The 17,060-nt window shown below is 38.3% G+C and overlaps 2 protein-coding genes across 2 annotated transcripts in view; one reads left to right on the top strand and one right to left on the bottom strand.

The window, feature by feature from the left end:
• Nucleotides 1-505, bottom strand: part of LOC119769557 — a 56,107-nt gene extending 55,602 nt beyond the window's left edge. The window contains exon 1 of the mRNA XM_038262443.1: nucleotides 496-505. Coding sequence (XP_038118371.1) covers nucleotides 496-505 — 10 coding nt within the window. The remainder of the gene's footprint in view (nucleotides 1-495) is intronic.
• Nucleotides 506-11,509: 11,004 nt separating this feature from the next.
• On the top strand, nucleotides 11,510-15,581 carry LOC6042443. Its single transcript, XM_001851508.2, has 3 exons — nucleotides 11,510-11,948; nucleotides 13,763-13,983; nucleotides 14,139-15,581. The coding sequence occupies exons 1-3, from the start codon at nucleotides 11,716-11,718 to the stop codon at nucleotides 14,546-14,548; spliced, it is 864 nt and encodes a 287-aa protein (XP_001851560.2). The 5' UTR covers nucleotides 11,510-11,715; the 3' UTR covers nucleotides 14,549-15,581.
• Nucleotides 15,582-17,060: the final 1,479 nt, after the last annotated feature.

The raw sequence follows: 17,060 nt of genomic DNA, 5'->3' as shown, positions 1-17,060 counted from the left end.
TCCTCTTTCTAAAGAAGAAAAAACTGAGGAAGTGAAGGCAGATTTGATGAAAATCAAGGACCTCATGGAATGCATTTACAGCAGCAAAGAACGTGTTTACAGAGATTTTGAAGACGTATTACACGAGTTGGATATAACTTATGAGCAGTATGAAGCAGCAGTAAGATGTGCTATTGACAGACCGAAAATTATTCCCGAACGAAGAAGCTGTGACGTGGATATTAACTCATACAATACGAAGCTTCTTAACTTGGTCGAATCAAACATTGATGTGCAATACATTTTAGATAAGTACCAGACAGCACAATATATTGTTGATTACGTAGCCAAGCCTGAATCTGGTCTTTCCAAAGCATTAAAGAGTGTTCAAGAAGAACTAGACAAGGGAAACGTCAGTGTAAAGGAACAAATGCGTAAATTGACTAGCAAGTTCCTGAACTGTCACTTGATGTCTACGTGGGAAGCCGTTTACTACTGTCTAGGAATTCCTCTTACACGCTTCCATGTTGGTTCTATCTTTATCAACACGAGTAAGAAGGAAGATAGAGTGGTTTTTCTAAAATCTGCCAAAGAACTCGAAGCTATGGATCCAGATTCAACCGAAATTTGTGGAAAAGATATCATAACGCACTATGCAGAGCGCAAAGGTTTGGATGGAGTGTGTTTGGCAGAATTTGCTGCCTACATATTTCGCACTCCGAACAAACGGCGTCCGGATAAAAATTTGGACTGCGAACCACAATCTGAAGACGATGAGACAGAAGAAACTGAAGATGGTATAAAACGACGAGTCAAACCTCGAGTCATACGCTTTGTCCGTTATAATCGCGAACAAAAACCAGATGACTATTATCGAGAAAAACTGCTCTTATTCCTTCCATGGCGTAATGAGGACGAGGAAATTGAATCGGTTAACTGGTTCGAAAAATACACTGAAAATGTGAATGAAATTGAAACAAATCGTTCCAAAATATTCGCTTTGGCAAGTGAAGAATTCGAGGAGGCGATAGAGCAAGCGAATAGAAACAGAAAGTTACTTGAAGAAGAGGAAATAGCAGAGTTTGAAGCTGATAATCTTCCAAAAGATCAAGAAGTAGATCTTTTTGTGGAGATTGGAATGGATCGCCCCAAGAATGATGTTCCGTTCAGCTATAGTGCACCGCCTAGAGTGGATAAACTAAAAGTGATGGAGTTATTGAACAAATTAAATCTTCGGCAAAAGGAAATTGTTATGCACGTTTATAAAAGCTTCCGGGTTGGGAAGCTTCCAATCAGAATATTTATTTCTGGATCTGCTGGAGTTGGTAAGAGTATGGTTATCAAAACATTGTACCAGTTAATTTCATATCACCTTGAATATGAAGTTGGGGTCAAAGCACATCAAAACTTTGACTCTGTGAAGGTGCTGTTAACTGCATTTTCAGGAAAAGCTGCATTTTGATAGGAGGAAACACTTTACATTCAGCATTTTCCCTACCTTTACAAGAAAATGCAAATATGCCTGATTTGCCAGCAGAAGCTGCGCATAATTTGCGCCTTCAATTGTTACATTGCAAGCTTATTATTATCGACGAAATATCTATGGTTGGAAGTACTACCTTCAGTAGAATTGACACTAGATGTCGACAAATAACTGGAGTAAACGAAAGTTTTGGTGGACTTTCAGTCCTTCTACTCGGAGATAATAATCAGTTACCTCCAGTAAAAGACGCGCTTATTTTCACCACTCCCAAGCAAAGCTTGTTAAGGATGGATAGATCTTCGCTATGGGAAGAATTTTACTTCTATGAACTTACAGAAGTTATGCGGCAAAAGGGTGATTTGAATTTTGTTTGTGCTCTTAACAACTTTGCCGCTGGAAATATGACAACCGAGGACATCGAGTTATTGAGAACCCGAGAGGTGCAAGAGAATCAAGTTCCGGATGAAGTAATGCGACTCTATTACACTAACGCAGATGTTGAAAACTATAACAATAAAAAAATTGAAGCATCAAATGAAGTAGAGATAGTGTGTGATGCCATAGATACAATTACAGGAAAACTAAGTGCACAACAGAAAGAAAAGAAACTAGAATTCTACAGGAAAAAACCAACGAAAGAATGTGGTGGATACCCGTTTACTCTACGTTTCAAAAAGGGCATCAAGTACATGCTGACAGCTAACCTTAATGTTTCTGACGGACTGGTAAATGGAGCTACTGGAACACTAGAAGACATACAGTGTGATCCAGTTTCAGAAAAAGTTATGATAGTTTTTCTCAACTTTGGTGATCATCGAGTAGGAAGAGAAAAGCGTAAGGAATATAAAACACGAATGGAAAAACTCGGTAAGAATTTAAAATGGACACCAATACCAAGACAAAAGTATCAGATGACAGTTTATCGCACCAAAGATCATCATGCTTTTCGCGACCAGTTTCCTATGGTGGCTTGTGAAGCTCTGACAATTCACAAGAGCCAAGGCCAAACATATGATAGTGTTTGTTTAGATTTCAGGAAACCTTCTAGATTGACTCGTCAACTTGTTTACGTGGCATTAAGTCGAGTTACTTCACTCCAAGGATTATACATTCTGGGAAAGTTTCCAGGAAATATGAAAAGCAACAATACATTAACGCTAAGTTCTAATGAAGTTCAAAGAATGCGAACCGAAAGAGAATTGCCTTTGGTTTTCAACAATTTGTCAGAAACAAACGGTTTAGTTTTTATTTATTTAAACGTACAATCGCTTAAAACAAGTTTAGAGCACATATTATCTGACAAGTGGTACACACGGTGTGATGTGCTGATCTTTTCTGAAACAGGTACTTCCTTTGGTGATCATATTGAAATTCCAAAGTTCGATATGTTGTATCGCTCAGACGAATTTCCACGACCTGCTTATGTGAAGAAAAATATTTCCAAAGGCGTAATGTGTTTCGTGAAGTCAGGAGCAAGAGCTCGGGTTATGAATAGGAAACTTTTATTTTATGAAAACAAACGTAATTATGAAGGCCACATTGACTTGTTCCATATTTCTATTGATGGAATATCGATAATCAGTGGCTACAAATCACCAAAAGTAAAGCATTCGACTTTTAATAGTACACTTAAACAAATCAAGGGTGATATTGCCCAGCCTCTAATACTTATGGGTGATTTTAATTTCAATTTGAATGATGTAAACAGTAACCAAGTTCAGCAATTTAATGCAATGATGAGTAGCTGGAATTTGCGAGATGCAATGTTGCCAAATGAAAGCACCACAGTTTTAGGATCCAGACTTGATGTGATATTCTCAGATGTAGATGTTTTGGAAACAGGAGTTTATGAATGTTATTTCTCGGATCATAAGCCTATTTACGCTATAGTCAATGGTAATAAATCTTCAGTGATTGCAAATCAAGGTAACGATAACAAAGTACCTAATATCGAGTCTCCAGTTATAATGGATGATGATATATCTCTTAAAAACAGCTTTTGTATGAGTTGTGTCTGCCGGAGTGATTTTAGTTCTTGCTACAAATCTGAACAGATCATAACATGGCTAGATACTCAATCAAGAGTCGAAAACTTAGTGTTTGACAACTTTTGTTACAGCTCAGTAGACGATCTTCAGCTACATTTATTGAAATATTTCAATGAAGAAAGTGATGATCGCGAAATTGAATTGCATCTCGAATATTGTACAAAATTCTTAAAACTAACCAAACAATGTTTGAGAAATAGATCGGGAGTAAATCTACATAATTCAGAAGATCTTCAAGGTTTTCGAAAAATTAACATCACCCCAGATGGAAACTGTCAATTCAACGCTATTTCCTATGCATTAACGGGATCTGAAGCCTTCCACAAAGATTTAAGAATGCTAGCATTTGAATGTGTATGGAAATATAAGCAGTTTTTCCATTATTTGCAACAAGATCCATTCTTTTCGGAAGTAGGCCCAGAATTTTCAGAAAGTGAAAAACTCAAAGAATTGTTGAAAATTTGTTGTACAGATAAAGTATGGGGAATACAAGACTCATTGATGGCTTTATGCATTCTTTTGAAAAGAATTATCTATGTTTACTGTCATGATGAAAACATGCCGTACACTATGGAAATTCTACCTATCGTCGACAATCACAAGAAACCAATTGTTTTGCAATATTACGGATTACATTACGATGTGCTAATCCCAACAAGTAGATCAACATTATTTTCTTTTGAAAATATAGCTAAACGTGATTTGGCACAAAAACATCGAGAATATTTGGCTCATGTAATTGGAACACCATCAGCATAACTTTTACCTCGATTAATATCAAACTTCACAAGAAATTTCTACGAGTTATATTGGCTGAAGTCTTCCCAAATGTATAGAGGAAGAGGCTGAATATAACACTTTGAACGGAAGAGGCTGAATATAGAATAATAATCTATATTAGCTGAAGTCTTTCGCGTTAGAAGAGGCCGAATATGGAAATATTCATGTTGGCTGAAATCTTCAAAAACGACATCTGTAAAGAAGAATCTGAACCTGGAAAATGTACTCCGTGTAGTTGAAGTCTTCTATGATTGTCGTTGGGGTAAAACGGGGTAACTCTGCCAGTTTTAGTTCTCAGTAATTGTAATCAAAATAATTGTTGATTGATAATCGTACCTGAAAAAGAAATTATTGAGAACCTTAACTGCCGGTCACAAGCCCGGGCATTGGTTATTGAACAGAGTTTTGATAACTCTGTGCATTAAGCAATGGTAAAGAGGAGTGACCCGATAACGCAATAATATTTTTTTGAAACGAAAAATCATTCTGGTTGCCACACCGCATAGCTTAAAAAATATATATTAGCGAGTGGCAAGATAGCGCAATCACGACGACTTACTATTTTTTTTTATTATTTTCAGGATTACAACTAACACACAACAACATATCGTTACTTATCCAGGTTAGACTGATCATGGTCTTTCATCATTGATCTTAGAGCACTCACGCAAGGTTGTGGTATGATCCAGTAAAACAAATGACGGAAGTGTTTCTATCACATCATTCCATGGTAAGTGCCCAAAAAATGCCACTAACCAAGTGTATTTAATAAATATTCTGCTGTGACAATGTGGTGAGGAAGGCATCAACCACGTAGGTGGATTAAGTTAGTTTTTTTTTTATTTCAGGGGTACAATATTTGTCGCAAGATATTTAAATTTAATTGAGAAAAACTAATTGGATTGACATTATTAGAAAACTAATAAAGGGTACTCATTCTTTGATGTTAGTCTATGATTAACTAAAAGAATATGTATCGATATTGCACTTTGTCGATCTATTATGAGAAGCCAGAAAGAACACTTTCACTCGCAGCGTAAAACGCGCAAGCGTAAATGTGCTGGCGTTGAAGCTTCGACTTGACGACTTGTCGATCTTCCCGAGCAGGGGTAAATAACACGGGAATACCAAATTTTGGTATTACTTGGGCAAATAACAGCGACCAAAATGTGCCCTTGGTTGCCCAGTAATAGATGAAAAAATACCATGAAATCATACCAAAAGCTTGTATGTGGAAGGGCACAACAATACCATACCATGTTATTCCAAGGGTAAAATAATACCACAAAATAAAATCATTTCAATACCAAGTTGAGGTCTTCTGGATTTTTGAACATTGCTTGAATACCAAAACTTGGTATTGTCATGGTTTTAATTTTATGTATTCCCGCGCCCTTGGAAAATCATATTTTGGTATTCCTGTGGTCTTCCACAAACATGATATTGGTTTGATTTCATGGTTTTTTACCATCTATTACTGGGCAACCAAGAGCACATTTTGGTCGCTGGTATTTGCACAAGTAATACCAAAATTTGGTATTTTCATACCATTTTTAGTGCAGCAGTTAGTGAAAAAAAAACGTAAATGATCCTTATGCAACAACCAAATCTACTCACCTGATGATTCCATGTTGTTTTTAGTGATATTCTTCACCACACCGAATGCATTTGTCATTGATGAACGGCTGTACTTGAAGTTCTTGAAGCTTCTGAAAAATAACAAGATTGAAAAATAAATATGATTAAAATGAAACTGGATTGAAATTCACCAAAATTCAATAATCTGTTGATTGACTCGTTTTTCAAAGTATTTGGTTATCCCAACTTATAAAAATTTCAACGTTTTTGAAAAAAATATTAGTGGGTATATCACAAAAAAAAATTAAATCAGCTTTAACATTTTTGGGTTTCAAGTCATTTTAGCGCAAAATTAATTATCTCGTCAAAAATTAAAAAACAATCCATAGTTTCAATGAAAATTGATGAAACCTTTCAATACCAAAATAATACCAAAATGTGGCATCCTGACTAAGAAATTTTTCCACAATGTCAAGTCATTTCTGTAGGTGGTATATCAAAAATGTTTAAAATCAAGTTTGAAATTTCCGGTTTTCAATGAAAGCATTCGCTTTGAGACATCATTTTAGCGCAAAATTAATTATTTTGTCAAAATTGGCCAAAATTTTCCCATAGTTTCAGAGGAAATTGATAAAACACCTTAATACCAAAATAATACCAAAATGTGCCATCCTGACTTAGAAAATTTTTCACAATTTCAAGTCATTTCTGTAGGGGGTATATCAAAATTGTTTAAAATCAAGTTTGAAATTTCCGGTTTTCAATGAAAGCATTCGCTTAGAGACCTCGTTTTAGCGCAAAATTAATTATTTTGTCAAAATTGGTCAAAATTTTCCCATAGTTTCAGAGGAATTTGATAAAACACTTTAAAACCAAAATACTACATAAATGTGCCATCTTGACTTATAAAATTTTCCACAATTTCAAGTCATTTCTGTAGAGGGTATATCAAAAATGTTTAAAATCAAGTTTGAAATTTTCGGTTTTCAATGAAAGCATTCGCTTTGAGACATCATTTTAGCGCAAAATTTATTATTTTGTCAAAATTGGTCAAAATTTTCCCATAGTTTCAGAGGAATTTGGTAAAACACTTTAATACCAAAATAATACCAAAATGTGGTGTTCGACCATTGATAAATTCTGCAATTTTGCAATATCAAAACAATACCTTAAATTGGTATGATACCACATTTTGCTCTTGCATAATCCTTAAGACAAATTTTTAAGGGTCCAGGAATACCAAAATTTCGTATTGATACCAGAGAAAGGTATTATTACGCATTTCCCTTGTTATATACCCATGCTCGGGTTTCGAGCGAGAACGAGCCGGGACTTCGAATTTGATGTTCAGTATAAAACCAAAAAGTTAATAGGAAAAAATAGGGTAACAGTGAGACGAAAAACACTAATATGCCTATATCTCTGGAAATATATTATGGAAAAGCTTCAAATTTTGGGCCCAAGCAGTTTATGGTGCATGTTTTTGAATGGCTTTTTGTTTGAAAATGAATTCGTTTAATTTGACATCTGTAAAATAGTCCAAAAAATACCACTTAAAAATGGCTTTGACCACATTTACTGGTCGAAAATTGTGAATCGAAAAATAAAATGTTCATCTCCGACCCCACGGCTACAGATCTGAAATATAAAAATTGTGGGTTTTACGAGCGGTTTTCCAGTCATGGAAGACACAAATTTTTAAGAGCGGATACAGACATCGCTCATGTATTTCAGAAAAAGAGTTCTCAAAAATTAGACTTTGAGTTCGGGGTTTCGGGCCAAAATTCAATCGATTTAGTCAAAATTCAATCAATTTAGTAATAGGATTGTTTCCTGGGACGAATCCTCGCCGTGTACGACTTTCTTAAGATTTCTGAGAAAAGCGTTTTTCCAAAAGCAAACCTTAAACCTTTCTTTTGTAAGAAAAGCAAAAGGCAAAAAACGATGATAAAAAGCTACCTTTTGAGTCCTTCTAATAAATTACTTCAATGATTTTAACTTCTATCCTGATTGTTTCCTCCAACTAAGGTTCCTATAATATCGACTAAGGAAAATTGACTTTATCTACTGCATGTTGTTTTACAAGAATGTTTAGTATAATTCGGTTACTAAAAAAAATGTTTGAAATAAATAATACTAGGCAATCTCATCTTCTCAATAAATCTTTTTTTTTTGGTCAGGGGTGAGGCTTCATCCATAAAGTACGTCACGCTAAAATCAGCCAAAATTTACCCCCCCCCCCTCCCCTCCCCCCTTTGTCACGCTTTTCCTATACTTATAACACGCAATGTCACACTCGCCCAGACCCCCTCCCCCTAGAGCGTGACATACTTTATGGTATGGCCCACGGGCCAAACGTTGCCCGTGAGGTGATTTTTTGTGGTCCGCGGGCCCATTTTGAAAGATCATGTAAAATGGCCCTTTGGCTCATCTGTAAAGTGATTGTATAATTAAAAAAAATAGGTTTTAGTTTTAGTTTTTGTGAACCTTTATATTTTTGGTATTGTCATCAGAGGTGACACTGGGTCTGGGGGTGAGATAAGGTCATACAAATTTCAGAATTTTGGTGTGACCCAATCTCACCCCTGATGACGGTAATATAGAAGTCGACTTGAATATTTTATGTTGAAATTTCTTATTTGTTTCACTTTTATATTGACATCATTAATTGCTTGGTAAATAAATGTTGTATAAATTAATAGTATTTGTTATATAAAGACCTGATTCCCGAGCAGGGGTTTATAACACGGGAATACCAAATTTTGGTATTACTTGGGAAAATAACAGGGACCAAAATGTGCCCTTGGTTAGATGGTAAAATACCATGAAATCATACCAAAGTCTTGTATGTGGAAGGGCATAACAATACCAAACCATTCCAAGGGTAAAATAATACTTCAAAATAAAAACATTTCAATACCAAGTTGAGGTCTTCTGGATTTTTGAACATTGCTTGAATACCAAAACTTGCTATTGCCATGGTTTTATTTTTAGGTATTCCCACGCCCTTGGAAAATCAGATTTTGGTATTCCTGTGGTCTTCTAAATACATGATTTTGGTATGATTTCATGGTATTTTACCATCTATTACTGGGCAACCAAGAGCACACTTCGTTCGCTGGTATTTGCACAAGTAATGCCAAAATTTGGTATTTTCATACCATTTTTAGTGCAACAGTTGCAGTTAGTGAAAAAACGGAAATGATCCATATGCAACAGCCAAATCTACTCACCTGATGATTCCATGTTGTTCTTAGTGATATTCTTCACCACATCGAATGCATTTGTCATTGATGAACGGCCTGTGCGTGAAGTTCTTGAAGATTCTAAAAACTAACAAGATTGAAAAATAAGTGTTATTAAAATGAAACTGGATTGAAATTCACCAAAATTCAATAATCTGTCGATTTACTCGTTTTTCAAAGTATTTAGTTATCCCAACTTGGAGAAATTTCAATTTTTTTTAATAATCTTAGTGAGTATATAAAAAAAATTAAAATCAGCTTAAACATTTTTGGGTTTCAAGTCATTTTAGCGCAAAATTAATCATCTCATCAAAATTTATAAAAAGAATTCCCATAATTTCAGAAGAATTTGATGAAACACTATAATACCAAAATAATACAAAAATGTGCCATCCTATCTTAGAAAATTTTCCACAATTTCAAGTCATTTCTTTAGGGGGTATATCAAAAATGTTTAAAATCAAGTTTGAAATTTCCGGTTTTCAATGAAAGCATTCTTTTTGAGACACCATTTTAGCGCAAAATTTATTATTTTGTCAAAATTTGTCAAAATTTTCCCATAGTTTCAGAGGAATTTGATAAAACACTGTAATATCAAAAGAATACCAAAATGTGGTGTTCGACCATTGACAAATTCTGCAATTTTGCTATATCAAAACAATACCTTAAATTGGTATGATAGCACATTTTGCTCTTGCATAATCCTTAAGACAAATTTTAAAGGGTCCAGGATACCAAAAATTGGTATTGATACCAGAGAAAGGTATTATTACGCATTTCCCTTGTTATTTACCCATGCTCGGGTTAAAGATTTTTAAAATTTCATGGGCTGTCACGAAAATGTCCAAATTTCACGACTATCACGTTGTCCACGAAATCGTGACTTATCCTAGTTTTATCGCTTAACCTTAATACAATCATACTCGACATTCAGTTTAAAGAATTTAGAATTGGCAACTACGTAAAACCGGACAAAATAATCAGATTGTTGAATAGTAATGTTTTGATGATTAATTTTTTCAGCAGATATCCCGAAAATGTTTGAAATACAATTTTTAAACAATGATCAACTTTCAAGTACATTTTGAGATATTGCCGAATTTAACAACAGCAATTTTGGACAAAGACCAGGCTTTAGTTGAGATAAGTTTAAAGTTGACCTCACATAAAATTAGGTAAAAGCTTCATAAATTATTTTTAGGAATGGTTTAAATATCTGCTTTTTTATTATTACAGCATACAACAATAACGTCAACAAAAGTGAATCGGGACTACTGTCTGATTAGGGACAGCAAAATTGATGCACTCATTTAATAGATCTGTACCTGTTCTAACCGAAATCAATCATAACTGTCAAAATATTGCTCACGAGCCTGGCCAAAACAGCTATCTCAATTCTACCCGGTTGACGGTAACAAAAACAATGTAATCTGTTTTTTTTTTGTAAATTTTTATAAGGAAATTTTTTTCGTAGCTTAATCAAGTCATAATGAGCAAAACTTTTAAAATTTCACAAGTTTCATTCATAACCGCGTCGCGACCAATCCTCTTATCACCTCATGACAACCGTAGTCGCCAGGATTTGCGTAGCGAAAGATCCGCTTTTACCTCACCCAACACAGCATGCGCTCATCTGCCGATGGTCCATTTTCTCCGCACAAAATATCAGGGCCATATCTTTCTAAAATTAACATTTATGTGATGATTTAGCAATGTGACATTTGTGTGTGTGTGTGCGTGCGCGTTACTTGTCGCATCCGCGTTTCCTCACACAATACCATCTTTTTTTAGCAAGCAGGATCTTTCGAAAGATTCACTCAAATACTAATAAGGGAAGACTAAAAAAAAGAAGATGTCCCCACGACGGATGCTGCTGCTGCCACCAATGGGCGTCTCCTCCACCGCACAACTCTTACACAATCGATCTTCGACGGTGCGTGCCAGGCTCCGGGGGGGACCAGGTCATGTCCGCGGGAACGTAACACAATGCTGGGCTGCGGTCGTCGAGAGCGCTAGGAGAGGCGCGGCATTTCTTCTCACTTTCTCTCGGCCTCGCACTGTTGATGGTGTGCGAGAGCTGATCTCTTGCTCCGAGAGAAGAGCAACGGGCGATCGGGCCGAGATCGGGTGATCGTTGTGCAGGTGTGTGGTGAGATGCTCTGATCTCTGCGCGATGCAAGGCCGTCGGCGAGCCGCCGCCGACGACGACGACGACGAAGAGAGTGAGACCGGAGAGATGCTTTCCTTTCTCGTCTCGCGCTCGGGCGTTCGGGCGGCCTTCGGCGGCCGTTCGGGCGTGTTTGTCGATATAAAAATTATTTAACATAATATCTTGGTATTACAATTTATCATCATCTCGTTGTTTAAAGAAGCAATTTTTTGTTGGTGCTATATAAGGGTTACACGATTGAGATAGGGTACAATTCATTAACGATCGTTGAAGTATAACGAACTCTCAAGAGACGCAGCAGGAGCAGCTCATCGAGCCCAGTGTGTCAGTGCCAAGTGCCAGTTCTTCTAAAGAGACTTTCAGTCCTAGAACGTGAACGTTCTGTGAAGTGATCAAGGAACAGCGCAAGCAACAAACAAAACAAGAATAATCATGAAAGTGTTTATCGTGACCGCAGTGCTAGTGGCCTGTGCCATGGCCGCCCCAGCCCCGGCTGAGGAATCCTCGAACGCCGGAAACGGGCTCCAGATGGCGCTCAAGTACTTTGGCAGCTGCCTCGACGCCGACGAAATGGGAACCTGCTTCGCGGTGAAAGGAATTACCGCCCTGAACCGTGCTGCCCGTGCCAACAACATTGAAATCGTGCCCGGTGTAACCTTCATGAGGTGAATTTTTTTGTTTCAAGATCTCAAAAGACAATGAAATCGCAAGTGAAGAAAGTGTTATGCAACGCAACAAAAAAGTAATTCAAAAGACAATCGGTTGCAATTACTCAACTCTGGTGGGGAAAAAAAAACGACGAACCCTTTCAAAGTGCTTCTTCACACGTGTGGAAATCCTCCCACGGCGGGTTATCTGATCCAGACGTCGTTGGCCGAGGGCCGGAAGCGAGCAGCCCGGAATCGTAATTATGTTGAGCGCGATAACGGCTTTGCGGTGAACTTTGAATGGCGCTTTTTGTGCCCGAAGACTTGAGCGAGCGACGAACCCCAGTGATTTAAACGCTTTGGTTTGTTTTGCATAAAACTGTTCATGATTTTAGAACTGATTGATTTTACCTAATTTTACTGGTTTTATGAGTTTAAAAGTGATTTTTCATTTGGAGACTTCAACGGCATGAAGTAACGAGCCTTCCAATTTAACTGGCGTTGAAATTTTTGTTTAACGCTAGAGAATGAATTTCTTTAAATTCTTTATCTCAAAGAGCTTTTCTACTAAACTGTCAGTTTGTTTGAACGTCAACTTTTTCTGCTCAAATTTAAGTTGGTAGATTGAAATGCCTCGTGCGACAAAAAAGCTTTTTATAACATTTAATCTTAAAGTTATGTGTTTTTCTACAACGATTCCTGTTCGGAGACTTCAACTGCCTCGAACAACGAACCTGCTAATTTAACAGTCTATGAAGATGTTTTAAGTCCTTATTTTAACTATTGAATAGAAACATCTATGACAAATTTCAACGGTCACAAGTGACGAACTTTTAATTTATCTGCTAGTTACTCACTGAAGTTTCATTCGTAGAATTACGTGTTCAAAATTAAATTTCCTCAGCTGCGTTTTCTCATCTGCGGAAATTTAACAGACTCGGCATTTTCAAGAAGAGTTAATCAATCGTCAACGACTGAATTTCGGTCCTAAAATTGTAATTTCCAGAATACTTCAAATTCAAAATAAGATCAACCGCACCTTCAAATGGAACTCGTTCCACAAATTCCAGCCCACAAGCCCCTTCAAAATTCTCTCCACGTGCCCCTTAAACCAGCACTTATCGGGCACGTGCCCGTTCTTCTTCCCCTTTCTTCGCTGCTCACGAATCCCGACGCCGTTTGATTCAATTATCCCCTCGTAAAAAAAGAACTAGCAAAAAAACCCGACTTTCCCGAAAGCACGCTAGCATAATAATACGCAAATCCATCAGAGTTGGCCGATTTTTCGAGGCCGTGGCAGCACTCTAATTGATGGCTGGCCACTGCCACTGACCCACATCAAAGCTGGAGACTAGCTGGACTTGCCACCGCCGCTTCCCCCTCAACGAAAAGAAAAGATGGGTGAGGGGGAAGTTGGTATTGTGCTGTTTTTCGACAAATTTTCACAACCCACACCCGCGCAAATGCGCGATAATTGCCGGCGGCCGATGGTGGAAACTAGAATTCGGGGGTGCCTGATAACCCACTTTTTGCGCTTGGGTGTGGAGAAAGAGTTGGGAAACCGGTTCTGAATGGGTGGAAAGTTTTGCGGGAACCGCTTTTTGAAGCTCGGTTTCGCGGCTATTTTTTGTTGTTTTTTGGGGAAATGAGACGTAAGCGACACTGTCAAAATCGTTACGTTACCTGACTGTTGATTAACATTGAGCTGGCATGATTCAAGGTTATTGTGTCTGAGTATTAAATAATGGCGATTTTTGCATCACTTGCTAAGCGATTTCATTCAAAGTGACGAAAGCTTCGAACTTATTTGACCAATTTACGTCATTTTGCAGAGACCCGAGTGCCCCTGTTGACCGCATGGGCAAGTCCGTGTCGGAGAACGAAATCGTGAGCTCGCTGCCGGCTGGAGAGGAGAAGGGAGATGCCCTGTTCGATATGGCCATCGAGTCCGCCAAGCGTCTGTTCACTGCCCGCTCGATCCAGTTCAAGCTGCCGGAGGAAGCCACCGAAACCATTGCCCGCTCCATCGAGGAAGGTAGACTGCTGAAGAAAGGTCCGTATCGCGCAGTTAACCCAACTACTAACAGCCGAACTTCACCTTGGCACAATTCTTGAACACACACACGTGATTCTACTCGGGGTGGCACACCTTTTCTATCTCTACCTTTCCCTCGCTGGCACGCACGCACGCACTCTCTGTACTTGCAGGCAAGAAGCTGAAGAAGATCCTGGGCCCGCTGGTTCTGGCTATCGGAGGCAAGCTGTTCGCTCTGCTGCCCCTGCTCCTCGGAGGAGTCGCTCTGCTGGCCATCAAGGCTCTGGTTGTGTCGAAGATCGCTCTGGTCCTGGCTGTCGTCCTTGCCGTCAAGAAATTCCTGGGAGGTGCCGTTGAAGGAGCCAGCACTCTGGGTCTGCTGTCCAAGGCCGTCGGAGGTGCCGCCGCTGGTGCCCTCGGAGCTGGAGCCCTTGCTGGAGCTGGAGCCGCAGCTGGCGGCCAGGGCTGGTCGTCGGGAGCTGGAGCTAGCGGATGGTCCCAGGGCAATGCCCAGTACCCGTACGCTCGTAGCTACGACACCGCCCAGGACCTCGCTTACAGCGCCCAGGCCCCGAAGGCGTAAAGCCCGCTCGAAACGCAACGAAACCATATTAGGTTAGGAACTATCCACCTCCCCCCAGCCCCCCAAACTATCCACTAATTCTAGCTAGTCTGTACCACTGTCTACCACTTTGCACACCTGTCGGTGGGACCCCCAAAAGCCCCACCCAACCTCCTTCCGCGCCCCTTGCGCATCTCTAGTCTTTAGTCTCTAACCAACAACCAATTTCACGAACCGCGAACCGAGTCAGAAAGCGAGACACCCACCCCGCGCCCATCGTTGACGAGTCTACGTCTAGTCCGAACCCCGTCGCGCCACAGCATCTTCTTCACAAAACCCACCACACAAATTACCCCTCTAATCGGTTTCTCACCACACACGACAGCACCGGCTAATCACCGCCTCTTTCTCTATACACACCACACCTCTTCCCCTCCACCACTTTGGTGCGCGCGCCCAACTGTCAAAAACAAAAACAATCACGGGACACGGTACAGGACCAAGGCTTGCACAACGATAGGTAAGCCACCGCGTAATTTGTACATACACGTCACACGCACCGCGAGAAAGTTGCTAGAATTTGCACCACAAACACACAACCAGAAACGGAAACATGGTGGCGCTCGACTTTTCGCAACAACAAAAATCTTTATTAGGTAAACAACTGCCCCCCTTAATTTTCACTACTCGCCCTGAGTACCTTCCCCTTTAAGTAGTGTTTTATTAGTGTTTAGTAATTTATTTGCAAAACAAAACCGCGAGCGAGATACCGGGAGAGAACAAAACGAGAGTGTAAGAGAGAGTAAGAAGAAAAAAAACAAGAAAATGATCGAACACGTGTAATTAATTTATTTAATTTATTAAAAAACCCCCCGCGATAACTCGAAGTAGTTTAAACGCATAAAACCCAGCCACCGCACGCCACACAAACCACAACCATGCAACAGCCAGCACACGCGCAAAAAAATTCGACTGTATAGATTATTGCTTAATTTAATTTGATTTTGACATCGGCTTGTGTGTGTAAATGTAAAGTGAGTGAAACAAACAAACAAAACGAAAACTTGTATTTAAAATGTATGAGAGTCAATAGTCATTATGCTGTTTCGAATGAAGAGTTGAGAATAAAAACGCTGAGATGATTCGATTTGAAAACAAAAATTTGCGTCTTTACATGTGTGAGTTCATGTGTAGAATTTGAAAGAACGTCAATACTGCGTCTTACTTAAAAGCAGTTATCTAAAAATTGCACTTTTTATGCGTATTAATTATCCAACTTGACACAGCCTTGATTGGAAAACGTACGACTCGTGCTGAAAAAGTCTTCATTTTGCAACTCGTTGCATAACCTTCTATTACTGCAGTTTTAAGAGTGCCACAAGGTTTCAGCAATTTTTAGAAACAGTACCGAAAAGTTCAACAATTCAACACTAATCTTAGAATCTAAAAAAGGGGCAGTTCATGTTTGTCTATGTTTTTTTGTAAAATCAAAAATTTTGCATGCAGCCCATTGCAAAACTTTTTTTTGCAGTTCCGTTGTGAAACTGATAGTTATTCCTGTCAATCTCGCATGACGAAAAAGTCTACTTTTCGCTACTAAAAGTAAAAAAATCGAAAAGTTATACTTTTCGATATAAGTGCTGAAAAGTTCCTCCTTTCAGCACTGAAATGGGTCGAAAAGTTATTTTTTTCAGTATTGTTTTGATTTTATCGGTGAGTTGACTAAACACATAGACAACTAACTTAAAATTCCATTCAAAGGATGTATTTCGGAATTGCGTGCAGTCCAATAGTATGGCCAGCTTACTTGTTTTTTCGACTAAGGAGCCAAAAAAAGTTGAACATTTCAGCACTGTTTTTTCAACTTATTTCAAAACCTCGCTCCACAAGCTTAATATTGTTCCCTTAGCTATTTTAGGACTCTGGGCCAAATATGATTAAAATTGGTCAACATTTTCCCATTGATACTCGAGGGTGAAGTTTGTATGGGAAAAATCGAAAAAAAATGTATGAAAACACAATTTTCCTACGGGTTTGGCTGCAGGGCGCTCTTCTTACATCCAAATATTCTCAAAAGTAAAATTCTTATTGGAAATTTTATGTTCTACAACTTTGTCGAAGATGCTAAAGCTGTAGAACTCAATCCAAAAATGTTGTAAGCGATTTAAGAAAAAAAAAATTTAAGTATTGATATTTTCAGCACTCGTCGTATTTATGCACCTCGGTAAATCTCGTTGGAAAAATTGAAGACTCGTGCTGACAAATAATATTTATTTTTATGCTGCTTGTTACAGAAAATACTATTTTTAAGTTTTTATTAAGTTAAATTTTCTGTACTTGCATCGAAAAGTAATACTTATCTTGATGCCAAATAATGTTCAAAAGGGAAAACCAAAGTTTCACAGATAAAATCCATAAATAAACAGAAGAACAATACTTTAAAATTGTTTTTTTTTTGAAATTCAACAACATTAAAATTTACAGTTGGTAAGATAAAGTAATTTGAAATCAGTGAAAAATTTCCAAATTTCCA

This window comes from Culex quinquefasciatus, chromosome 1, assembly GCF_015732765.1.
Source record: "Culex quinquefasciatus strain JHB chromosome 1, VPISU_Cqui_1.0_pri_paternal, whole genome shotgun sequence".
Lineage (NCBI taxonomy): Eukaryota > Metazoa > Arthropoda > Insecta > Diptera > Culicidae > Culex > Culex quinquefasciatus.
The sequence above is the reverse complement of the archived record's forward strand: the minus strand, read 5'-3'. Positions and strand labels throughout refer to the sequence as shown.

Excerpts from the sequence above, each read along its gene's own strand:
- LOC6042443 (XM_001851508.2), top strand. The coding sequence starts at position 11,716 with ATGAAAGTGTTTATCGTGACCGCAGTGCTAGTGGCCTGTGCCATGGCC. Across the intron at positions 11,949-13,762 it reads CCCGGTGTAACCTTCATGAG|AGACCCGAGTGCCCCTGTTG; the intron begins GTGAATTTTTTT and ends GTCATTTTGCAG. Across the intron at positions 13,984-14,138 it reads AGGTAGACTGCTGAAGAAAG|GCAAGAAGCTGAAGAAGATC; the intron begins GTCCGTATCGCG and ends CTGTACTTGCAG.